General features: G+C 40.7%; 1 protein-coding gene and 28 non-coding genes across 29 annotated transcripts in view; 28 read left to right on the forward strand and 1 right to left on the reverse strand.

The window, feature by feature from the left end:
• The window catches only part of fhdc1 (FH2 domain containing 1), a 64,615-nt gene that overhangs the window by 12,034 nt on the left and 35,081 nt on the right, over positions 1 to 17,500 (reverse strand). The window contains exons 2-5 of the mRNA XM_062026067.1: positions 6,441 to 7,123; positions 5,907 to 5,968; positions 3,986 to 4,088; positions 3,826 to 3,911 (exon numbers count right to left, since the gene is read on the reverse strand). Of these exons, the coding sequence (XP_061882051.1) occupies positions 3,826 to 3,911; positions 3,986 to 4,088; positions 5,907 to 5,968; positions 6,441 to 6,860 (671 nt within the window). The 5' untranslated portion in view covers positions 6,861 to 7,123. The remainder of the gene's footprint in view (positions 1 to 3,825; positions 3,912 to 3,985; positions 4,089 to 5,906; positions 5,969 to 6,440; positions 7,124 to 17,500) is intronic.
• trnas-uga (transfer RNA serine (anticodon UGA)) lies at positions 8,100 to 8,181 on the forward strand. The gene has a single exon. It is a non-coding gene; the product is annotated as a tRNA-Ser (tRNA).
• On the forward strand, positions 8,980 to 9,061 carry trnas-aga (transfer RNA serine (anticodon AGA)). The gene has a single exon. It is a non-coding gene; the product is annotated as a tRNA-Ser (tRNA).
• trnas-uga (transfer RNA serine (anticodon UGA)) lies at positions 9,279 to 9,360 on the forward strand. Its single transcript has one exon. It is a non-coding gene; the product is annotated as a tRNA-Ser (tRNA).
• On the forward strand, positions 9,876 to 9,957 carry trnas-uga (transfer RNA serine (anticodon UGA)). Its single transcript has one exon. It is a non-coding gene; the product is annotated as a tRNA-Ser (tRNA).
• On the forward strand, positions 10,175 to 10,256 carry trnas-uga (transfer RNA serine (anticodon UGA)). Its single transcript has one exon. It is a non-coding gene; the product is annotated as a tRNA-Ser (tRNA).
• trnas-uga (transfer RNA serine (anticodon UGA)) lies at positions 10,473 to 10,554 on the forward strand. Its single transcript has one exon. It is a non-coding gene; the product is annotated as a tRNA-Ser (tRNA).
• trnas-uga (transfer RNA serine (anticodon UGA)) lies at positions 10,769 to 10,850 on the forward strand. Its single transcript has one exon. It is a non-coding gene; the product is annotated as a tRNA-Ser (tRNA).
• trnas-uga (transfer RNA serine (anticodon UGA)) lies at positions 11,066 to 11,147 on the forward strand. Its single transcript has one exon. It is a non-coding gene; the product is annotated as a tRNA-Ser (tRNA).
• On the forward strand, positions 11,362 to 11,443 carry trnas-uga (transfer RNA serine (anticodon UGA)). Its single transcript has one exon. It is a non-coding gene; the product is annotated as a tRNA-Ser (tRNA).
• trnas-uga (transfer RNA serine (anticodon UGA)) lies at positions 11,660 to 11,741 on the forward strand. Its single transcript has one exon. It is a non-coding gene; the product is annotated as a tRNA-Ser (tRNA).
• Positions 11,956 to 12,037, forward strand: trnas-uga (transfer RNA serine (anticodon UGA)). Its single transcript has one exon. It is a non-coding gene; the product is annotated as a tRNA-Ser (tRNA).
• Positions 12,255 to 12,336, forward strand: trnas-uga (transfer RNA serine (anticodon UGA)). Its single transcript has one exon. It is a non-coding gene; the product is annotated as a tRNA-Ser (tRNA).
• trnas-uga (transfer RNA serine (anticodon UGA)) lies at positions 12,553 to 12,634 on the forward strand. Its single transcript has one exon. It is a non-coding gene; the product is annotated as a tRNA-Ser (tRNA).
• trnas-uga (transfer RNA serine (anticodon UGA)) lies at positions 12,849 to 12,930 on the forward strand. Its single transcript has one exon. It is a non-coding gene; the product is annotated as a tRNA-Ser (tRNA).
• trnas-uga (transfer RNA serine (anticodon UGA)) lies at positions 13,148 to 13,229 on the forward strand. Its single transcript has one exon. It is a non-coding gene; the product is annotated as a tRNA-Ser (tRNA).
• On the forward strand, positions 13,446 to 13,527 carry trnas-uga (transfer RNA serine (anticodon UGA)). The gene has a single exon. It is a non-coding gene; the product is annotated as a tRNA-Ser (tRNA).
• trnas-uga (transfer RNA serine (anticodon UGA)) lies at positions 13,743 to 13,824 on the forward strand. Its single transcript has one exon. It is a non-coding gene; the product is annotated as a tRNA-Ser (tRNA).
• On the forward strand, positions 14,039 to 14,120 carry trnas-uga (transfer RNA serine (anticodon UGA)). Its single transcript has one exon. It is a non-coding gene; the product is annotated as a tRNA-Ser (tRNA).
• Positions 14,339 to 14,420, forward strand: trnas-uga (transfer RNA serine (anticodon UGA)). Its single transcript has one exon. It is a non-coding gene; the product is annotated as a tRNA-Ser (tRNA).
• Positions 14,637 to 14,718, forward strand: trnas-uga (transfer RNA serine (anticodon UGA)). Its single transcript has one exon. It is a non-coding gene; the product is annotated as a tRNA-Ser (tRNA).
• trnas-uga (transfer RNA serine (anticodon UGA)) lies at positions 14,935 to 15,016 on the forward strand. The gene has a single exon. It is a non-coding gene; the product is annotated as a tRNA-Ser (tRNA).
• Positions 15,231 to 15,312, forward strand: trnas-uga (transfer RNA serine (anticodon UGA)). The gene has a single exon. It is a non-coding gene; the product is annotated as a tRNA-Ser (tRNA).
• Positions 15,796 to 15,877, forward strand: trnas-uga (transfer RNA serine (anticodon UGA)). The gene has a single exon. It is a non-coding gene; the product is annotated as a tRNA-Ser (tRNA).
• Positions 16,094 to 16,175, forward strand: trnas-uga (transfer RNA serine (anticodon UGA)). Its single transcript has one exon. It is a non-coding gene; the product is annotated as a tRNA-Ser (tRNA).
• On the forward strand, positions 16,394 to 16,475 carry trnas-uga (transfer RNA serine (anticodon UGA)). Its single transcript has one exon. It is a non-coding gene; the product is annotated as a tRNA-Ser (tRNA).
• On the forward strand, positions 16,690 to 16,771 carry trnas-uga (transfer RNA serine (anticodon UGA)). The gene has a single exon. It is a non-coding gene; the product is annotated as a tRNA-Ser (tRNA).
• On the forward strand, positions 16,988 to 17,069 carry trnas-uga (transfer RNA serine (anticodon UGA)). The gene has a single exon. It is a non-coding gene; the product is annotated as a tRNA-Ser (tRNA).
• On the forward strand, positions 17,282 to 17,363 carry trnas-uga (transfer RNA serine (anticodon UGA)). Its single transcript has one exon. It is a non-coding gene; the product is annotated as a tRNA-Ser (tRNA).

Consider the following 17,500-nt stretch of genomic DNA (forward strand, 5'->3'; position numbering starts at 1 on the left):
TGTATTTATTATATTATAATAATTATCTAAGAAATTATTATTTAATAATTATATAATAATGTAACATATATTTTATTATCAAACATTACCAACATTTTTTTCCCAAAATGAATATATAAATACTTACATATCTACTTATGTATGAATCTGTTAAAATAATGTTATTCATGTTAATAATGTAATGTCAGTTAAAATTGTATGAATTCAGGTTGGAAATTAGTTATAATCTATAACAATATTGAACTATTAGTTTTGTTCTTCCTAATAACGTAACAAATATTAGATTATCGTACATTACAAACTATTTTGTTAAAATAAAAATATTTGATTGACTTGATTTCAAAGCAAGTTATCCATTAAATTGTACAATGTAAAAATTACAGAATATTTTACGGTAAAATAAAATAAAATTAAAAAAGGCTTCTCAGTCGCCAGAATTTTACAGTAAAAAAATGTTGGTACCGTTTTTCCATTTACAGTAATGCACCGCAAAAACAGCAACCATAGATTTTATGATAAAAAAAACTGGCTGTTCAGTTGCCAGAATTTTATCGTAAAAAAAACAATGGTACTGTTTTTCTACAACGGCAACACAACGTAAAAACAAAGGTAATAAAAAGTCAATTTACAGTAATATGCTTTAAAATTTCTACAATAAAATTCTGGCTACTGAGCTGCCAGGATATGTGTGAATATATGTATATATATATATATATATATATAATATATTCATATTTTATTCACTGTTACAAGCGGCCCTCTGAGGGCAGCCATAACTGCAATGAGACCGTCAGTAAAAAAAAAAGGTCTGCACAGCCCTACTTGAGAGTAGCCAGTGTGCAGCTTGTATGGCGGTATAGACTTTATTGATCCCCAAGGGAAATTGTCTGATGACAATAGCACAATGACAAGAAGAACATGTAAAAAGTACACTCAAAAGCACTACAAAAAAGAGGAAAACAATTAACATTACCAAATATACAAAAGCGGTATAATTTAATAGGAAAACAATAGAATAGACTAAAATAAATTAAAAAGGATTCACTTAGTAATTTTTTTTTTTTTTTAAATAATGAAATATATATACAACATAAATTAAAACTAAATGCAAAGAAAAAACATTAAAAAAAAGAAAAATATCGATGCAATCACTCTAGTATTGTTTATATAATAATACTATACTAGGTATCCATAGTATCGACATCTGGATCGATCAGTCCTACTATACAGTACATTGAAGTTTTAGCGGTTAGCTTCTTGTGTCGTCCTGCTCGGCTTGTGCAGCCTGCTTACCCATTCCTTTTCCTCTTGTCCACCAGTGATAAAGCTACTTGGAGGAAACTTTCCGCCATGGTGCTGACGATTAGTTATCTTGGAAGCGGAATGCATGAAAGTCCTACACGTGTGCAACAAGGAACATGGACATGTTTTTGTGTCGCCCTGAGCGTGCATCCATGTTGACGGAACCTTTCGCGTGAGTGCAATCTTTAAGCAGGGGTGTCCCGATACCACTTTTTCACTTCCAATATGTTACCAATATTGTAGCCTTAAAAATTGTCCGATACCGATATTGACCGACTGCAACATCAGCAGGAATCGCATATAATTGTACTATTTTGTAGTGTGGAATTTTAGAAAAGGCAAAGTTAAGTGAAATTGCCAATGGTTGGTATGAAAAAAACAAACCACTAACCTATTTATTAATAACCGTCTGGAATGGACTTATGCTGTCTTTGAAGTTGCAGTGGAGTGGTAGTTGATTTTTTAAAGTTAAGCTTATGACACAATGATGCGGACACTTTGGTTACTGGATACTTTGTAATATGCCGTGGGGACTTTGTATGTGTAAGTGATATGCAATTATAATTAGAGATGTCCGATAATGGCTTTTTGCCGATATCCGATATTCCGATATTGTCCAACTCTTAATTACCGATTCCGATATCAACCAATACCGATATATACAGTCGTGGAATTAACACATTATTATGCCTAATTTTGTTGTGATGCCCCGCTGGATGCATTAAACAATGTAACAAGGTTTTCCAAAATAAATCAACTCAAGTTATGGAAAAAAATGCCACATGGCACTGCCATATTTATTATTGAAGTCACAAAGTGCATTATTTTTTTTAACATGCCTCAAAACAGCAGTTTGGAATTTGAGACATGCTCTCCCTGAGAGAGCATGGGGAGGTTGAGGTGGGCGGGGTTAAGGGGGGGTAGGCAGCGGGGGGTGTATATTGTAGCGTCCCGGAAAAGTTAGTGCTGCTGGGTATTTGTTCTGTTGTGTTTATGTTGTGTTACGGTGCGGATGTTCTCCCGAAATGTGTTTGTCATTGTGGTTTGGTGTGGGTTCACAGTGTGGTGCATATTTGTAACAGTGTTAAAGTTGTTTATACGGTCACCCTCAGTGTGACCTGTATGGCTGTTGACCAAGTATGTTTGCATTCACTTGTGTGTGTGAAAAGCCGTAGATATTATGTGATTGGGCCGGCACGCAAAGGAAGTGCCTTTAAGGTTTATTGGCGCTCTGTACCTCTCCCTACGTCCGTGTACACAGCGGCGTTTTAAAAAGTCATACATTTTACTTTTTGAAACCGATACCGATAAGTTCCGATATTACATTTTAAAGCATTTATCGGCCGATAATATCGGCAGTCCGATATTATCGGACATCCCTAATTATAATCATTTGATACTTATGGAAAATGTTGTGTTTGAGACCGCAATATTGTTAAAAAAAAAGTACACTTATTGTCTAGCTTGTGCGCTATTGTGTGCTCAGCTGTTGTATAGCTGCCGGCACCTAGTAGCCTATTGCCTACCGTATTTACGTTTTGTATCTGACTAAAATAGAAAAAAAGACCAACCTTGTGTGTTTAATGGAGGACATTTAGATGTTAACTGGCTGTCCAGATTTGCACAAGTAAACACGCTGCAGGACTGCTTGTATCGGACATTTTACATGCAAACTGATATCATCAGATACTTTTTTTTTTTTGCTGATATCACACCAAAATCCTATATCAATATTGGATCAGGATAACCCATTTTAAGTGTGGAACACAAATAACCTGAATGTGAGTATCAAAGTTCCCATCCAGCCTAAAAATAATATATGTCAAAAAATTACTTTTCTTACTTAATGTAGTCGTGCTTTCTGTTTTGACAGAAAAAAATACATGCAATTACATATATTTATATTCAATATGATCTAATTATTATAATATATTTTTAATATTTTAGAAATATGATATGTATTTATTATAATATAATAATTATCTAAGAAATTATGATTTAATAATTATATAATAATGTAACACATGTTTTATCATCAAACATTACCAACATTTTTTTTCAAAATGAATATATAAATACTTACATATCTACTTATGTAGGAATCCGTTCAAATAATGTTATTCATAGGCTCCACCCCCCCCCCCCGCGACCCCGAAAGGGATAAGCGGTAGAAAATGGATGGATGGATGGATGTTAAAAATGTGAGAATCATCAGCGGACCCAATTTGGCCCACGGGCCTCACTTTGGACACCCCTGCTCTAAACAAAATGAACCAACAGGTGACTGTTTCCTGTCTTTTTAATGACAATCAGTCTCATAACTTTGTTAAAACATACGTGACACCATTTTTTAACCATGTTAAACACTTTATAGCGCACTAAATTGTAATATAATTTAACAAATTGATACAATAAAACCCTTTATGAATCCAATGATGCAATCAGGGCTTTTATTTGAGCACCGGTGAACCCTTTAAATAAATAGTCCTAATCTTTCATTATTGGCAGGTGTGTGCGACTCACCGTGGCACCTGAATGAGGAGGTACATAAAGGAGTCGACCAGCGTCAGCTTGTCCGGGTCGCCTTTGAACGCCTGCAGCTTCTTGATCTACAACAGACGGGCGCGTTTCTTTCAGTCACGGGGGAATCGTGTTGCAAAACGTGACGTGCACGGACACGGACCTCGTCGGCGTCGGGCAGCAGCTTCAGCAAGTCTTTGAGCAGCTCGGCGCCGTAGAGCTTCCCGTCTCCTCGCCGTATGTCCTCAACAATGGAGCGGTTGGACCTGCGAGTGTCAACATAAAACAGCACAGGTGCTTTTTTCACAAAAGGTACAGACAAGAATAATTGGACGGTTTTAAGCCGTCATTAAGCCGTGGCTTTAGTGATTTCTTCTTAATAAATGTCCCATATTTCCAGTATTATATGATTTAAATCTCCCACAATAGGGGCGGTAACGTACTTGTGTTGTCCAAAATCTAGCATGGATGCAGGAAATCTGAGGGTTCAAAAGTGATTTTAGTAAGCCTGATTTTGTGTGTCTGTAGCTTTAATGCTAATGAGCCATGTTGAGTGCATGTGTCCAAGAAGCAAATAAAACAAGGTAATATTAAGGATTGAGACAGGACGTTAGCAAGACTAGCATAGCTAACATTATAATTAGAGATGTCCGATAATGGCTTTTTTGCCGATATCCGATATTCCGATATTGTCCAACTCTTAATTACAGATTCCGATATCAACCGATACCGATATATACAGTTGTGGAATTAACACATTATTATGCCTTATTTTGTTGTGATGCCCCGCTGGATGCATTAAACAATGTAACAAGGTTTTCCAAAATAAATCAACTCAAGTTATGGGAAAAAAAAATGCCAACATGGCACTGCCATATTTATTATTGAAGTCACAAAGTGCATTATTTTTTTTAACATGCCTCAAAACAGCAGCTTGGAATTTGGGACATGCTCTCCCTGAGAGGGGGGTGTATATCGTAGCGTCCCGGAAGAGTTAGTGCAGCAAGGGGTTCTGGGTATTTGTTCTGTTGTGTTACGGTGCGGATGTTCTCCCGAAATGTGTTTGTCATTCTTGTTTGGTGTGGGTTCACAGTGTGGCGCATATTGGTAACAGTGCTAAAGTTGTTTATACGGCCACCCTCAGTGTGACCTGTATGGCTGTTGACCAAGTATGCCTTGCATTCACCTGTGTGTGTGAAAAGCCGGAGATATTATGTGATTGGGCCGGCACGCAAAAGAAGTGTCTTTAAGGTTTATTGGCGTTTTGTACTTCTCCCTACGTCCGTGTACACGGCGGCGTTTTAAAAAGTCATACATTTTACTTTTTGAAACCGATACCGATAATTTTGAAACCGATACCGATAATTTCCGATATTACATTTTAAAGCATTTATCGGCCGATAATATCGGCAGTCCGAAATTATCGGACATCTCTAGTATTAAAACTTTGTAGGACACAACAAAAACAGAAAAAACACACCATTAACTATAAATTACTGCTATCTAACATCTTGGACTTCCAACTGTAATTGCAACTAAATGTCATACTTGAAAATGAGACTCAGAAATGTGATAATGAACTGGACAGCGATTATCATAATCATCAGCTTATCTATAAAACGTTTCATCATCAAAAACAATTTATAAACACACACAAAAGTACTGAAAATTGGTATTGGTATCGATTCTCTGGTACCATATCGGTTCAAATGTGAACGGTAGCCATCGCCAATTCCACAAGAGGATAGACTCACATGTGGAAGGGCAAGTGTATTCAAATATCTCTGGTTTGAATGCAAATTGGTGTCAAATCAATTTTAATAAAAGTATGCACACATACATGTTGCTCCAGACAACTTATGTAAACACAAAGCCTCTTAGTCGGATTCCCGAATCTGATTAAAAAAAAAATAGAAATCTGAGTAAGCTCATTAACTAAACACAAATTTGGAAATGAAAAAAATTATAACTACCCGACACAATATGATCACTTTTAGGACGTGTGAACAAACACATTTAATAATATCGGTGCTATGTAAGGGGGGCTCTCGTCCCTTGGGTTGTAAAACATGCGCAGGACTTACTTTTTGAACTGCTTGAGGAAAATGCCCACATTCATTCCTCTCTTGGAGTCCAGGATGCTGACCTGGAAGGGGGCATACATAGCAGTGACACACGTGAGACAGTGCAGGAAGTACTTGGGAGGGATGCAGTATGCATGCCGGACCAGTAGACGGCGATACCACTTATTACCTGAGACACGATATTGCCTCCCGACCACTTCACGGAGGATGGATTAATTTTTTAAAAAGCAGGCTTCGCTACACGTCTCAAAACAAAGCCTTGAGCTAACCTTGCATGATGTGTGTGTGTGAATGGGTAAATGTGGAAATACTGTCAAAGCGCTTTGAGTACCTTGAAGGTAGAAAAGCGCTATACAAGTACAACCCATTTATTTATTTATTTATTACCGTTGCTGCTCACTGCTCCCCTCACCTCCCAAGGGGTGGAACAAGGGGACGGGTCAAATGCAGAGGGTAATTTCACCACACCTAGTGTGTGTGCGACTATCAGTGGTACTTTAACTTTAACCATGGGAGTCGGCGGATCAGACTCACCTCTTCTCTGCTGCTATCCTTGAAAGACCGGGATCGGGAGACACGGGTCGCTATCCCGGCAGTTGCCGCCGCTCCCCGTCCGCCAACCACTGCCTCCTCCTGCTGACCAAACAGCTCCTCTACAGACCGGACGTCGATCTGATATTGCTGCTGCCGCACCGACATGGTCCAAATGTTGGGCTTCCCGCGAACCTTTTCCTCCGGGATGGGCTTCCAGAAGAAGCTCCGCACCCGGCGCTTTTTCTTGCCGGAGGTGCTAACCTGGGCTGGCGGAGGGGGAGCGGCCGGAGGCGGGGGTGGCGGGGGCAAAGGGGGCGGAACTAAGTGTCCTGTAGTTGAGGACGGGTCGGAGGTGGTACAGCCGCTCCCAACGGAGCTGCAGCTCTCATTGGCTGAGGACGGACTACTCATAACCAGCATGGTAGCGAGCGCTTGTCAGCATATGAAGTCAACTTCCAGATGACATGCGTCACTTCACCGTGACCAACATCAGAACGCAGCGCCGTCTGTCCCCTCACTGCCGGAGGAAGTCATTGCCTCACTACTGAAGGAGAGAAGGGGGCATGGCCTTTGCCTCTCTTGTCCGTCTCCATCATTCAGCCGGCGATCCATCAGGCCTTTGAGGGTTACCTTCAGCGGGGGGGAGAGCAGGTGGCGCGGCGGCGTTGACAGCGGCCATAGGGCTGCAGAGGTGAAAAAAACAATGAAGGGCAGGAAAATGATGAGGAAGTCATGCATGTTGTCATGGACAATCATGAAACATTAGAGGAACTGAAGGGGAGGTGATGGATCAAAGAGGGAATGGGTGCCCCCATCAAGAAGGGTGGGGGTCTCTAAACGAGGGTTAAGGCTAAATCCACTTTCTTTCTGATTTTGAAGCGCTTTGAAGTTGAAAAAGTTCAAAGACATGCTCGCTTCAGTTACAAAGTGCAGTAGGTTGTTGTGATAGAACGCACAATGTAGTGGTATCTATGATTTATGGATCTATGGTTACAGTTTCAATATTACATTTGTTAATATAATTATGATAAACAATGTTTTCCCACAAACTGAGCTGGACAAACTAGAACAGTGATTCTCAAACCGGGAAATATCTTGGAGGATCTTTTGCTCCTTATTGCTGTAAATATTAGCATTTCTGGACCTCAAATCAACTAACAGTTGTACAGAGTATTGGACAACTGGTTGTCATGGCCGACTGGTTAAGGCGCTGGACTAGAAATCCATTGGGGTTTCCCCGCGCATGTTTAAATTCTGCTGACAAAAAGTCCTCCCAGTCAGTAAATGTTTACCTTGAGAAAATGTTTTTAGAGACCATTGCGGTGAATGGTGGATTGGTAATACTCAATCAGTAAGGATTTACCCATCCATCCATTTTCTACCGCTTGTCCCTCTCGTGGTTGTGGGGGGGTTTATGGCTGTGGCCTATCCCAGCTGCACTTGGGCAGAACAGTAAAGATTTAAAAAAAAGGGAAATATCTTTCAGGATGAAAATCTTGTTTTCTATAGCTCCCTAACACAGTAAATAATATGATTAATGGACCTCAAACCAGTTGCAGTTGCACTTGAAATAGGACAGCAAGCAGCTGGAAACGTCAGGACAACCTATGTTTCCATGACTCCTTAATGCGCTCAGATGATCAGTACGTAAAATAATTAGTTGTCGTGGCCGAGTGGTTAAGGCGATGGACTTGAAATCCATTGGGGTCTCCCCACGTAGGTTCGAATCCTGCCGACAACGTAGGTTTTGAGGGACACATAGTCGTCAGTCAGTAAAATGTTATCTTGCGGTAACTTTCTTGGAAACCAGTTTGATAGATTGGTGGACAGGCATTCAGTAAGGACTTACAATTTTTTTAAAATATCTTGTAGGATGACAACCTGGTTTCTCTGACTCCTTAATGCTGTGAATATCAGGACTAAACCATGCGGTTAGTTGATCAGGACAAAACATAACTAGTTGTCGTGGCCGAGTGGTTAAGGCGATGGATTAGAAGTCCATTGGAGTCTCCCTGTGTAGGTTCAAATTCTGCCGACAATGTAGGTTTTGAGGGACACATAGTCGTCAGTCAGTAAAATGTTATCTTGCGGTAACTTCCTTGGAAACCAGTTTGATAGATTGGTGGACAGGCATTCAGTAAGGATTTTAAAAAATGGAAATATCTTGTAGGATGACAACCGGGTTTCTATGACTCCTTAATGCTGTGAATATCAGGACTAAACCATGCAGTCAGTTGATCGGGAAGATACATAATTAGTTGTCGTGGCCGAGTGGTTAAGGCGATGGGGTCCTCCTGTGTAGGTTCAAATCCTGCCGACAACGTAGGTTTTGAGGGACACATAGTCGTCAGTCAGTAAAATTTTATCTTGCGGTAACTTTCTTGGAAACCAGTTTGATATATTGGTGGACAGGCAGTCAATAAGGATTTAAAAAAATGGAAATATCTTGTAGGATGACAACCTGGTTTCTCTGACTCCTTAATGCTGTGAATATAAGGACTAAACCATGCGGTCAGTTGATCAGGACATTACATAATAAGTTGTTGTGGCCGAGTGGTTAAGGCGATGGATTAGAAATCCATTGGGGTCTCCCCGCGTAGGTTCAAATCCTGCCGACAACGTAGGTTTTGAAGGACACATAGTCGTCAGTCATTAAACATTTTATCTTGCTGTAACTTTCTTGGAAACCAGTTTGATAGATTGGTGGACAGGCATTCAGTAAGGATTTAAAAAAATGGAAATATCTTGTAGGAGGACAACCTGGTTTCTCTGACTCCTTAATGCTGTGAATATCAGGACTAAACCATGCGGTCAGTTGATCAGTATGTAACATAAATAGTTGTCGTGGCCGAGTGGTTAAGGCGATGGATTTGAAATCCATTGGGGTCTCCCTGCGTAGGTTCCAATCCTCCCGACAACGTAGGTTTTGAGGGACACATAGTCGTCAGTCAGTAAAATTTTATCTTGCGGTAACTTTCTTGGAAACCAGTTTGATAGATTGGTGGACAGGCATTCAGTAAGGATTTAAAAAAATGGAAATATCTTGTAGGAGGACAACCTGGTTTCTCTGACTCCTTAATGCTGTGAATATCAGGACTAAACCATGCGGTCAGTTGATCAAGACATAACAAAATGAGTTGTTGTGGCCGAGTGGTTAAGGCGATAGATTAGAAATCCATTGGGGTCTCCCCGCGTAGGTTCAAATCCTGCTGACGAAGTAGGTTTTGAGGGACACATAGTCGTCAGTCATTAAACATTTTATCTTGCGGTAACTTTCTTGGAAACCCGTTTGATAGATTGGTGGACAGGCATTCAGTAAGGATTTAAAAAAATGGAAATATCTTGTAGGAGGACAACCTGGTTTCTCTGACTCCTTAATGCTGTGAATATCGGAACTAAACCATGCGGTCAGTTGATCAGGACATTACATAACAAGTTGTCGTGGCCGAGTGGTTAAGGCGATGGATTTGAAATCCATTGGGGTCTCCCTGCGTAGGTTCAAATCCTGCCGACAACGTAGGTTTTGAGGGACACATAGTCGTCAGTCAGAAAACATTTTATCTTGCGGTAACTTTCTTGGAAACCAGTTAGATAGATTGGTGGACAAGCAGTCAATAAGGATTTAAAAAAATGGAAATATCTTGTAGGATGACAACCTGGTTTCTCTGACTCCTTAATGCTGTGAATATCAGGACTAAACCATAAGGTCAGTTGATCAGGACATTACATAGTTAGTTGTTGTGGCCGAGTGGTTAAGGCGATGGATTTGAAATCCATTGGGGTCTCCCTGCGTATGTTCAAATCCTGCCGACAGCGTAGGTTTTCAGGGACACATAGTCGTCAGTCAGTAAAATTTAATCTTGCGGTAACTTTCTTGGAAACCAGTTTGATAGATTGGTGGACAAGCAGTAAAAAAGGATTTTAAAAAATGGAAATATCTTGTAGGATGACAACCTGGTTTCTCTGACTCCTTAATGCTGTGAATATCAGGACTAAACCATGCGGTCAGTTGATCAGGAGAAATTATAACTAGTTGTCGTGGCCGAGTGGTTAAGGCGATGGATTTGAAGTCCATTAGGGTCTCCCTGCGTAGGTTCAAATCCTGCCGACAACGTAGGTTTTGAGGGACACATAGTCGTCTGTCAGTAAAATTTTATCTTGCGGTAACTTTCTTGGAAACCGTTTCGTGGTTTGGTAATACTCAGTCAGTAAGGGTTTAAAAAAATGGAAATATCTTGTAGGATGACAACCGGGTTTCTATGACTCCTTAATGCTGTGAATATCAGGACTAAACCATGCAGTCAGTTGATTGAGAAGATACATAATTAGTTGTCATGGCCGAGTGGTTAAGGCGATGGATTTGAAATCCATTGGGGTCTCCCTGCGTAGGTTCAAATCCTGCCGACAACGTATGTTTTGAGGGACACATAGTCGTCAGTCAGTAAAATTTTATCTTGCGGTAACTTTCTTGGAAACCAGTTTGATAGATTGGTGGACAGCCATTCAGTAAGGATTTTAAAAAATGAAATATCTTGTAGGAGGACAACCTGGTTTCTCTGACTCCTTAATGCTGTGAATATCAGTACTAAACCATGGGGTCAGTTGATCGAGAAGATACATAATTAGTTGTCGTGGCCGAGTGGTTAAGGCGATGGGTTTGAAATCCATTGGGGTCTCCCTGCGTAGGTTCAAATCCTGCCGACAACGTGGGTTTTGAGGGAAACATAGTCGTCAGTCAGTAAAATTTTATCTTGCGGTAACTTTCTTGGAAACTGTTTCGTGGGTTGGTAATACTCAGTCAGTAAGGATTTAAAAAAATGGAAATATCTTGTAGGATGACAACCGGGTTTCTATGACTCCTTAATGCTGTGAATATCAGGACTAAACCATGCAGTCAGTTGATCGAGAAGATACATAATTAGTTGTCGTGGCCGAGTGGTTAAGGCGATGGATTTGAAATCCATTGGGTTCTCCCTGCGTTGGTTCAAATCCTGCCGACAAAGTAGGTTTTGAGGGAAACATAGTCGCCAGTCAGTAAAATTTTATCTTACGGTAACTTTCTTGGAAACCACTTTGATAGATTGGTGGACAGGCATTCAGTAAGGATTTTTAAAAAATGGAAATATCTTGTAGGAGGACAACCTGGTTTCTCTGACGCCTAATGCTGTGAATATCAGGACTAAACCATGCGGTCAATTGATCAGGACATTATGTAATTAGTTGTTGTGGCCGAGTGGTTAAGGCGATGGATTTGAAATCCATTGGGGTCTCCCTGCGTAGGTTCAAATCCTGCCGACAACGTAGGTTTTGAGGGACACAGTCGTCAGTCAGTAAAATTTTATCTTGCGGTAACTTTCTTGGAAACCAGTTTGATAGATTGATCGACAGGCAGTCAATAAGGATTTAAAACAATGGAAATATCTTGTAGGATGACAACCTGGTTTCTCTGACTCCTTAATGCTGTGAATATCATGACTAAACCATGCGGTCAGTTGATCAAGACATTACAAAATTAGTTGTTGTGGCCGAGTCGTTAAGGCGATGAATTTGAAATCCATTGGGGTCTCCCCGCGTAGGTTCAAATCCTGCTGACAAAGTAGGTTTTGAGGGACACATAGTCGTCAGTCATTAAACATTTTATCTTGCGGTAACTTTCTTGGAAACCCGTTTGATAGATTGGTGGACAGGCATTCAGTAAGGATTTAAAAAAATGGAAATATCTTGTCGGAGGACAACCTCGTTTCTCTGACTCCTTAATGCTGTGAATATCAGAACTAAACCATGCGGTCAGTTGATCAGGACATGACATAACAAGTTGTCGTGGCTGAGTGGTTAAGGCGATGGATTTGAAAACCATTGGGGTCTCCCTGCGTAGGTTCAAATCCTGCCGACAATGTAGGTTTTGAGGGACACATAGTCGTCAGTCAGTAAAATGTTATCTTGCGGTAACTTTCTTGGAAACCAGTTTGATAGATTGGTGGACAAGCAGTCAATAAGGATTTTAAAAAATGGAAATATCTTGTAGGAGGACAACCTGGTTTCTCTGACTCCTTAATGCTGTGAATATCAGTACTAAACCATGCGGTCAGTTGATCAGGACATTACATAATTAGTTGTTGTGGCAGAGTGGTTAAGGCGATGAATTTGAAATCCATCGGGGTCTCCCTGCGTAGGTTCAAATCCTGCCGACAACGTAGGTTTTGAGGGACACAGTCGTCAGTCAGTAAAATTTTATCTTGCGGTAACTTTCTTGGAAACCAGTTTGATAGATTGATCGACAGGCAGTCAATAAGGATTTAAAGAAATGGAAATATCTTGTAGGATGACAACCTGGTTTCTCTGACTCCTTAATGCTGTGAATATCAGGACTAAACCATGCGGTCAGTTGATCAAGACATTACAAAATTAGTTGTTGTGGCCGAGTGGTTAAGGCGATGGATTTGAAATCCATTGGGGTCTCCCCGCGTAGGTTCAAATCCTGCTGACAAAGTAGGCTTTGAGGGACACATAGTTGTCAGTCATTAAACATTTTATCTTGCGGTAACTTTCTTGGAAACCCGTTTGATAGATTGGTGGACAGGCATTCAGTAAGGATTTAAAAAAATGGAAATATCTTGTAGGAGGACAACCTGGTTTCTCTGACTCCTTAATGCTGTGAATATCAGAACTAAACCATGTGGTCAGTTGATCAGGACATAACATAACAAGTTGTCATGGCCGAGTGGTTAAGGCGATGGATTTGAAAACCATTGGGGTCTCCCTGCGTAGGTTCAAATCCTGCCGACAATGTAGGTTTTGAGGGACACATGGTCGTCAGTCAGTAAAAGTTTATCTTGCGGTAACTTTCTTGGAAACCAGTTTGATAGATTGGTGGACAAGCAGTCAATAAGGATTTAAAAAAATGGAAATATCTTGTAGGATGACAACCTGGTTTCTCTGACTGCTAAATGCTGTGAATATCAGGACTAAACCTTAAGGTCAGTTGATCAGGACATTACATAGTTAGTTGTTGTGGCCGAGTGGTTAAGGTGATGGATTTGAAATCCATTGGGGTCTCTCTGCGTAGGTTCATATCCTGCCGACAGCGTAGGTTTTCAGGGACACATAGTCGTCAGTCAGTAAAATTTAATCTTGCGGTAACTTTCTTGGAAACCAGTTTGATAGATTGGTGGACAAGCAGTCAATAAGCATTTTAAAAATGGAAATATCTTGTAGGAGGACAACCTGGTTTCTCTGACTCCTTAATGCTGTGAATATCAGTACTAAACCATGCGGTCAGTTGATCAAGACATTACAAAGTTAGTTGTTGTGGCCGAGTGGTTAAGGCAATGGATTTGAAATCCATTGGGGTCTCCCCGCGTAGGTTCAAATCCTGCCGACAGCGTAGGTTTTCAGGGACACATAGTCGTCAGTCAGTAAAATTTTATCTTGCGGTAACTTTCTTGGAAACCGTTTCGTGGGTTGGTAATACTCAGTCAGTAAGGATTTTTAAAAATGGAAATATCTTGTAGGATGACAACCGGGTTTCTACGACTCCTTAATGCTGTGAATATCAGAACTAAACCATGCGGTCAGTTGATCAGGACATAACATAACAAGTTGTCGTGGCCGAGTGGTTAAGGCGATGGATTTGAAATCCATTGGGGTCTCCCCGCGTAGGTTCAAATCCTGCCGACAACGTAGGTTTTGAGGGACACATAGTCGTCAGTCAGTAAACATTTTATCTTGCGGTAACTTTCTTGGAAACCCGTTTGATAGATTGGTGGACAGGCATTCAGTAAGGATTTTAAAAAAATGGAAATATCTTGTAGGAGGACAACCTGGTTTCTCTGACTCCTTAATGCTGTGAATATCAGGACTAATTCATGCAGTCCGTTGATCAGGACATTACTTAATTAGTTGTTGTGGCCGAGAGGTTAAGGTGATGGATTTGAAATCCATTAGGGTCTCCCTGCGTAGGTTCAAATCCTGCCGACAGCGTAGGTTTTCAGGGACACATAGTCGTCAGTCAGTAAAATTTAATCTTGCGGTAACTTTCTTGGAAACCAGTTTGATAGATTGGTGGACAAGCAGTCAATAAGGATTTAAAAAAATGGAAATATCTTGTAGGAGGACAACCTGGTTTCTCTGACTCCTTAATGCTGTGAATATCAGGACTAAACCATGCGGTCAGTTGATCAAGACATTACAAAATTAGTTGTTGTGGCCGAGTGGTTAAGGCGATGGATTTGAAATCCATTGGGGTCTCCCCGCGTAGGTTCAAATCCTGCCGACAATGCAGGTTTTGAGGGACACATAGTCGTCAGTCAGTAAAATTTAATCTTGCGGTAACTTTCTTGGAAACCAGTTTGATAGATTGGTGGACAAGCAGTCAATAAGGATTTTAAGAAATGGAAATATCTTGTAGGAGGACAACCTGGTTTCTCTGACTCCTTAATGCTGTGAATATCAGTACTAAACCATGCGGTCAGTTGATCAAGACATTACAAAGTTAGTTGTTGTGGCCGAGTGGTTAAGGCGATGGATTTGAAATCCATTGGGGTCTCCCCGCGTAGGTTCAAATCCTGCCGACAGCGTAGGTTTTCAGGGACACATAGTCGTCAGTCAGTAAAATTTTATCTTGCGGTAACTTTCTTGGAAACCGTTTCGTGGGTTGGTAATACTCAGTCAGTAAGGATTTTTAAAAATGGAAATATCTTGTAGGATGACAACCGGGTTTCTATGACTCCTTAATGCTGTGAATATCAGAACTAAACCATGCGGTCAGTTGATCAGGACATAACATAACAAGTTGTCGTGGCCGAGTGGTTAAGGCGATAGATTTGAAATCCATTGGGGTCTCCCCGCGTAGGTTCAAATCCTGCCGACAACGTAGGTTTTGAGGGACACATAGTCGTCAGTCAGTAAACATTTTATCTTGCGGTAACTTTCTTGGAAACCCGTTTGATAGATTGGTGGACAGGCATTCAGTAAGGATTTAAAAAAATTGAAATATCTTGTAGGAGGACAACCTGGTTTCTCTGACTCCTTAATGCTGTGAATATCAGAACTAAACCATGCGGTCAGTTGATCAGGACATAACATAACAAGTTGTCGTGGCCGAGTGGTTAAGGCGATGGATTTGAAATCCATTGGGGTCTCCCCGCGAGGGACACATAGTCGTCAGTCAGTAAACATTTTATCTTGCGGTAACTTTCTTGGAAACCCGTTTGATAGATTGGTGGACAGGCATTCAGTAAGGATTTTAAAAAATGGAAATATCTTGTAGGATGACAACCTGGTTTCTCTGACTGCTTAATGCTGTGAATATCAGGACTAAACCATGCAGTCAGTTGATCAGGCCATTACTTAGTTAGTTGTTGTGGCCGAGTGGTTAAGGTGATGGATTTGAAATCCATTGGGGCCTCCCTGCGTAGGTTCAAATCCTGCCGATAGCGTAGGTTTTCAGGGACACATAGTCGTCAGTCAGTAAAATTTAATCTTGCGGTAACTTTCTTGGAAACCAGTTTGATAGATTGGTGGACAAGCAGTCAATAAGGATTTAAAAAAATGGAAATATCTTGTAGGAGGACAACCTGGTTTCTCTGACTCCTTAATGCTGTGAATATCAGGACTAAACCATGCGGTCAGTTGATCAAGACATTACAAAATTAGTTGTTGTGGCCGAGTGGTTAAGGCTATGGATTTGAAATCCATTGGGGTCTCCCCGCGTAGGTTCAAATCCTGCCGACAACGCAGGTTTTGAGGGACATATAGTCGTCAGTCAGTAAAATTTTATCTTGCGGTAACTTTCTTGGAAACCAGTTTGATAGATTGGTGGACAGGCATTCAGTAAGGACTTACAATTTTTTTTAAATATCTTGTAGGATGACAACCTGGTTTCTCTGACTCCTTAATGCTGTGAATATCAGGACTAAACCATGCGGTTAGTTGATCAGGACATAACATAACTAGTTGTCGTGGCCGAGTGGTTAAGGCGATGGATTTGAAATCCATTGGGGTCTCCCTGCGTAGGTTCAAATCCTGCCGACAATGTAGGTTTTGAGGGACACATAGTCGTCAGTCAGTAAAATTTTATCTTGCGGTAACTTTCTTGGAAACCGTTTCGTGGGTTGGTAATACTCAGTCAGTAAGGATTTTAAAAAATGGAAATATCTTGTAGGATGACAACCGGGTTTCTATGACTGCTTAATGCTGTGAATATCAGGACTAAACCATGCAGTCAGTTGATCGAGAAGATACATAATTAGTTGTCGTGGCCGAGTGGTTAAGGCGATGGATTTGAAATCCATTGGGGTCTCCCTGCGTAGGTTCAAATCCTGCCGACAACGTAGGTTTTGAGGGACACATAGTCGTCAGTCAGTAAAATTTTATCTTGCGGTAACTTTCTTGGAAACCATTTTGATAGATTGGTGGACAGGCATTCAGTAAGGATTTTAAAAAATGGAAATATCTTGTAGGAGGACAACCTGGTTTCTCTGACTCCTTAATGCTGTGAATATCAGGACTAAACCATGCGGTCAGTTGATCAGGACATTACATAATTAGTTGTTGTGGCCGAGTGGTTAAGGCGATGGATTTGAAATCCATTGGGGTCTCCCTGCGTAGGTTCAAATCCTGCCGACAACGTAGGTTTTGAGGGACACAGTCGTCAATCAGTAAAATTTTATCTTGCGGTAACTTTCTTGGAAACCGTTTCGTGGGTTGGTAATACTCAGTCAGTAAGGATTTAAAAAAATGGAAATATCTTGTAGGATGACAACCGGGTTTCTGTGACTCCTTAATGCTGTGAATATCAGGACTAAACCATGCAGTCAGTTGATCGAGAAGATACATAATTAGTTGTCGTGGCCGAGTGGTTAAGGCGATGGATTTGAAATCCATTAGGGTCTCCCTGCGTAGGTTCAAATCCTGCCGACAACGTAGGTTTTGAGGGACACATAGTCGTCAGTCAGTAAAATTTAATCTTGCGTTAACTTTCTTGGAAACCAGTTTGATAGATTGGTGGACAGGCAGTCAATAAGGATTTAAAAAAATGGAAATATCTTGTAGGATGACAA

Source organism: Entelurus aequoreus, linkage group LG18, assembly GCF_033978785.1.
Source record: "Entelurus aequoreus isolate RoL-2023_Sb linkage group LG18, RoL_Eaeq_v1.1, whole genome shotgun sequence".
Lineage (NCBI taxonomy): Eukaryota > Metazoa > Chordata > Actinopteri > Syngnathiformes > Syngnathidae > Entelurus > Entelurus aequoreus.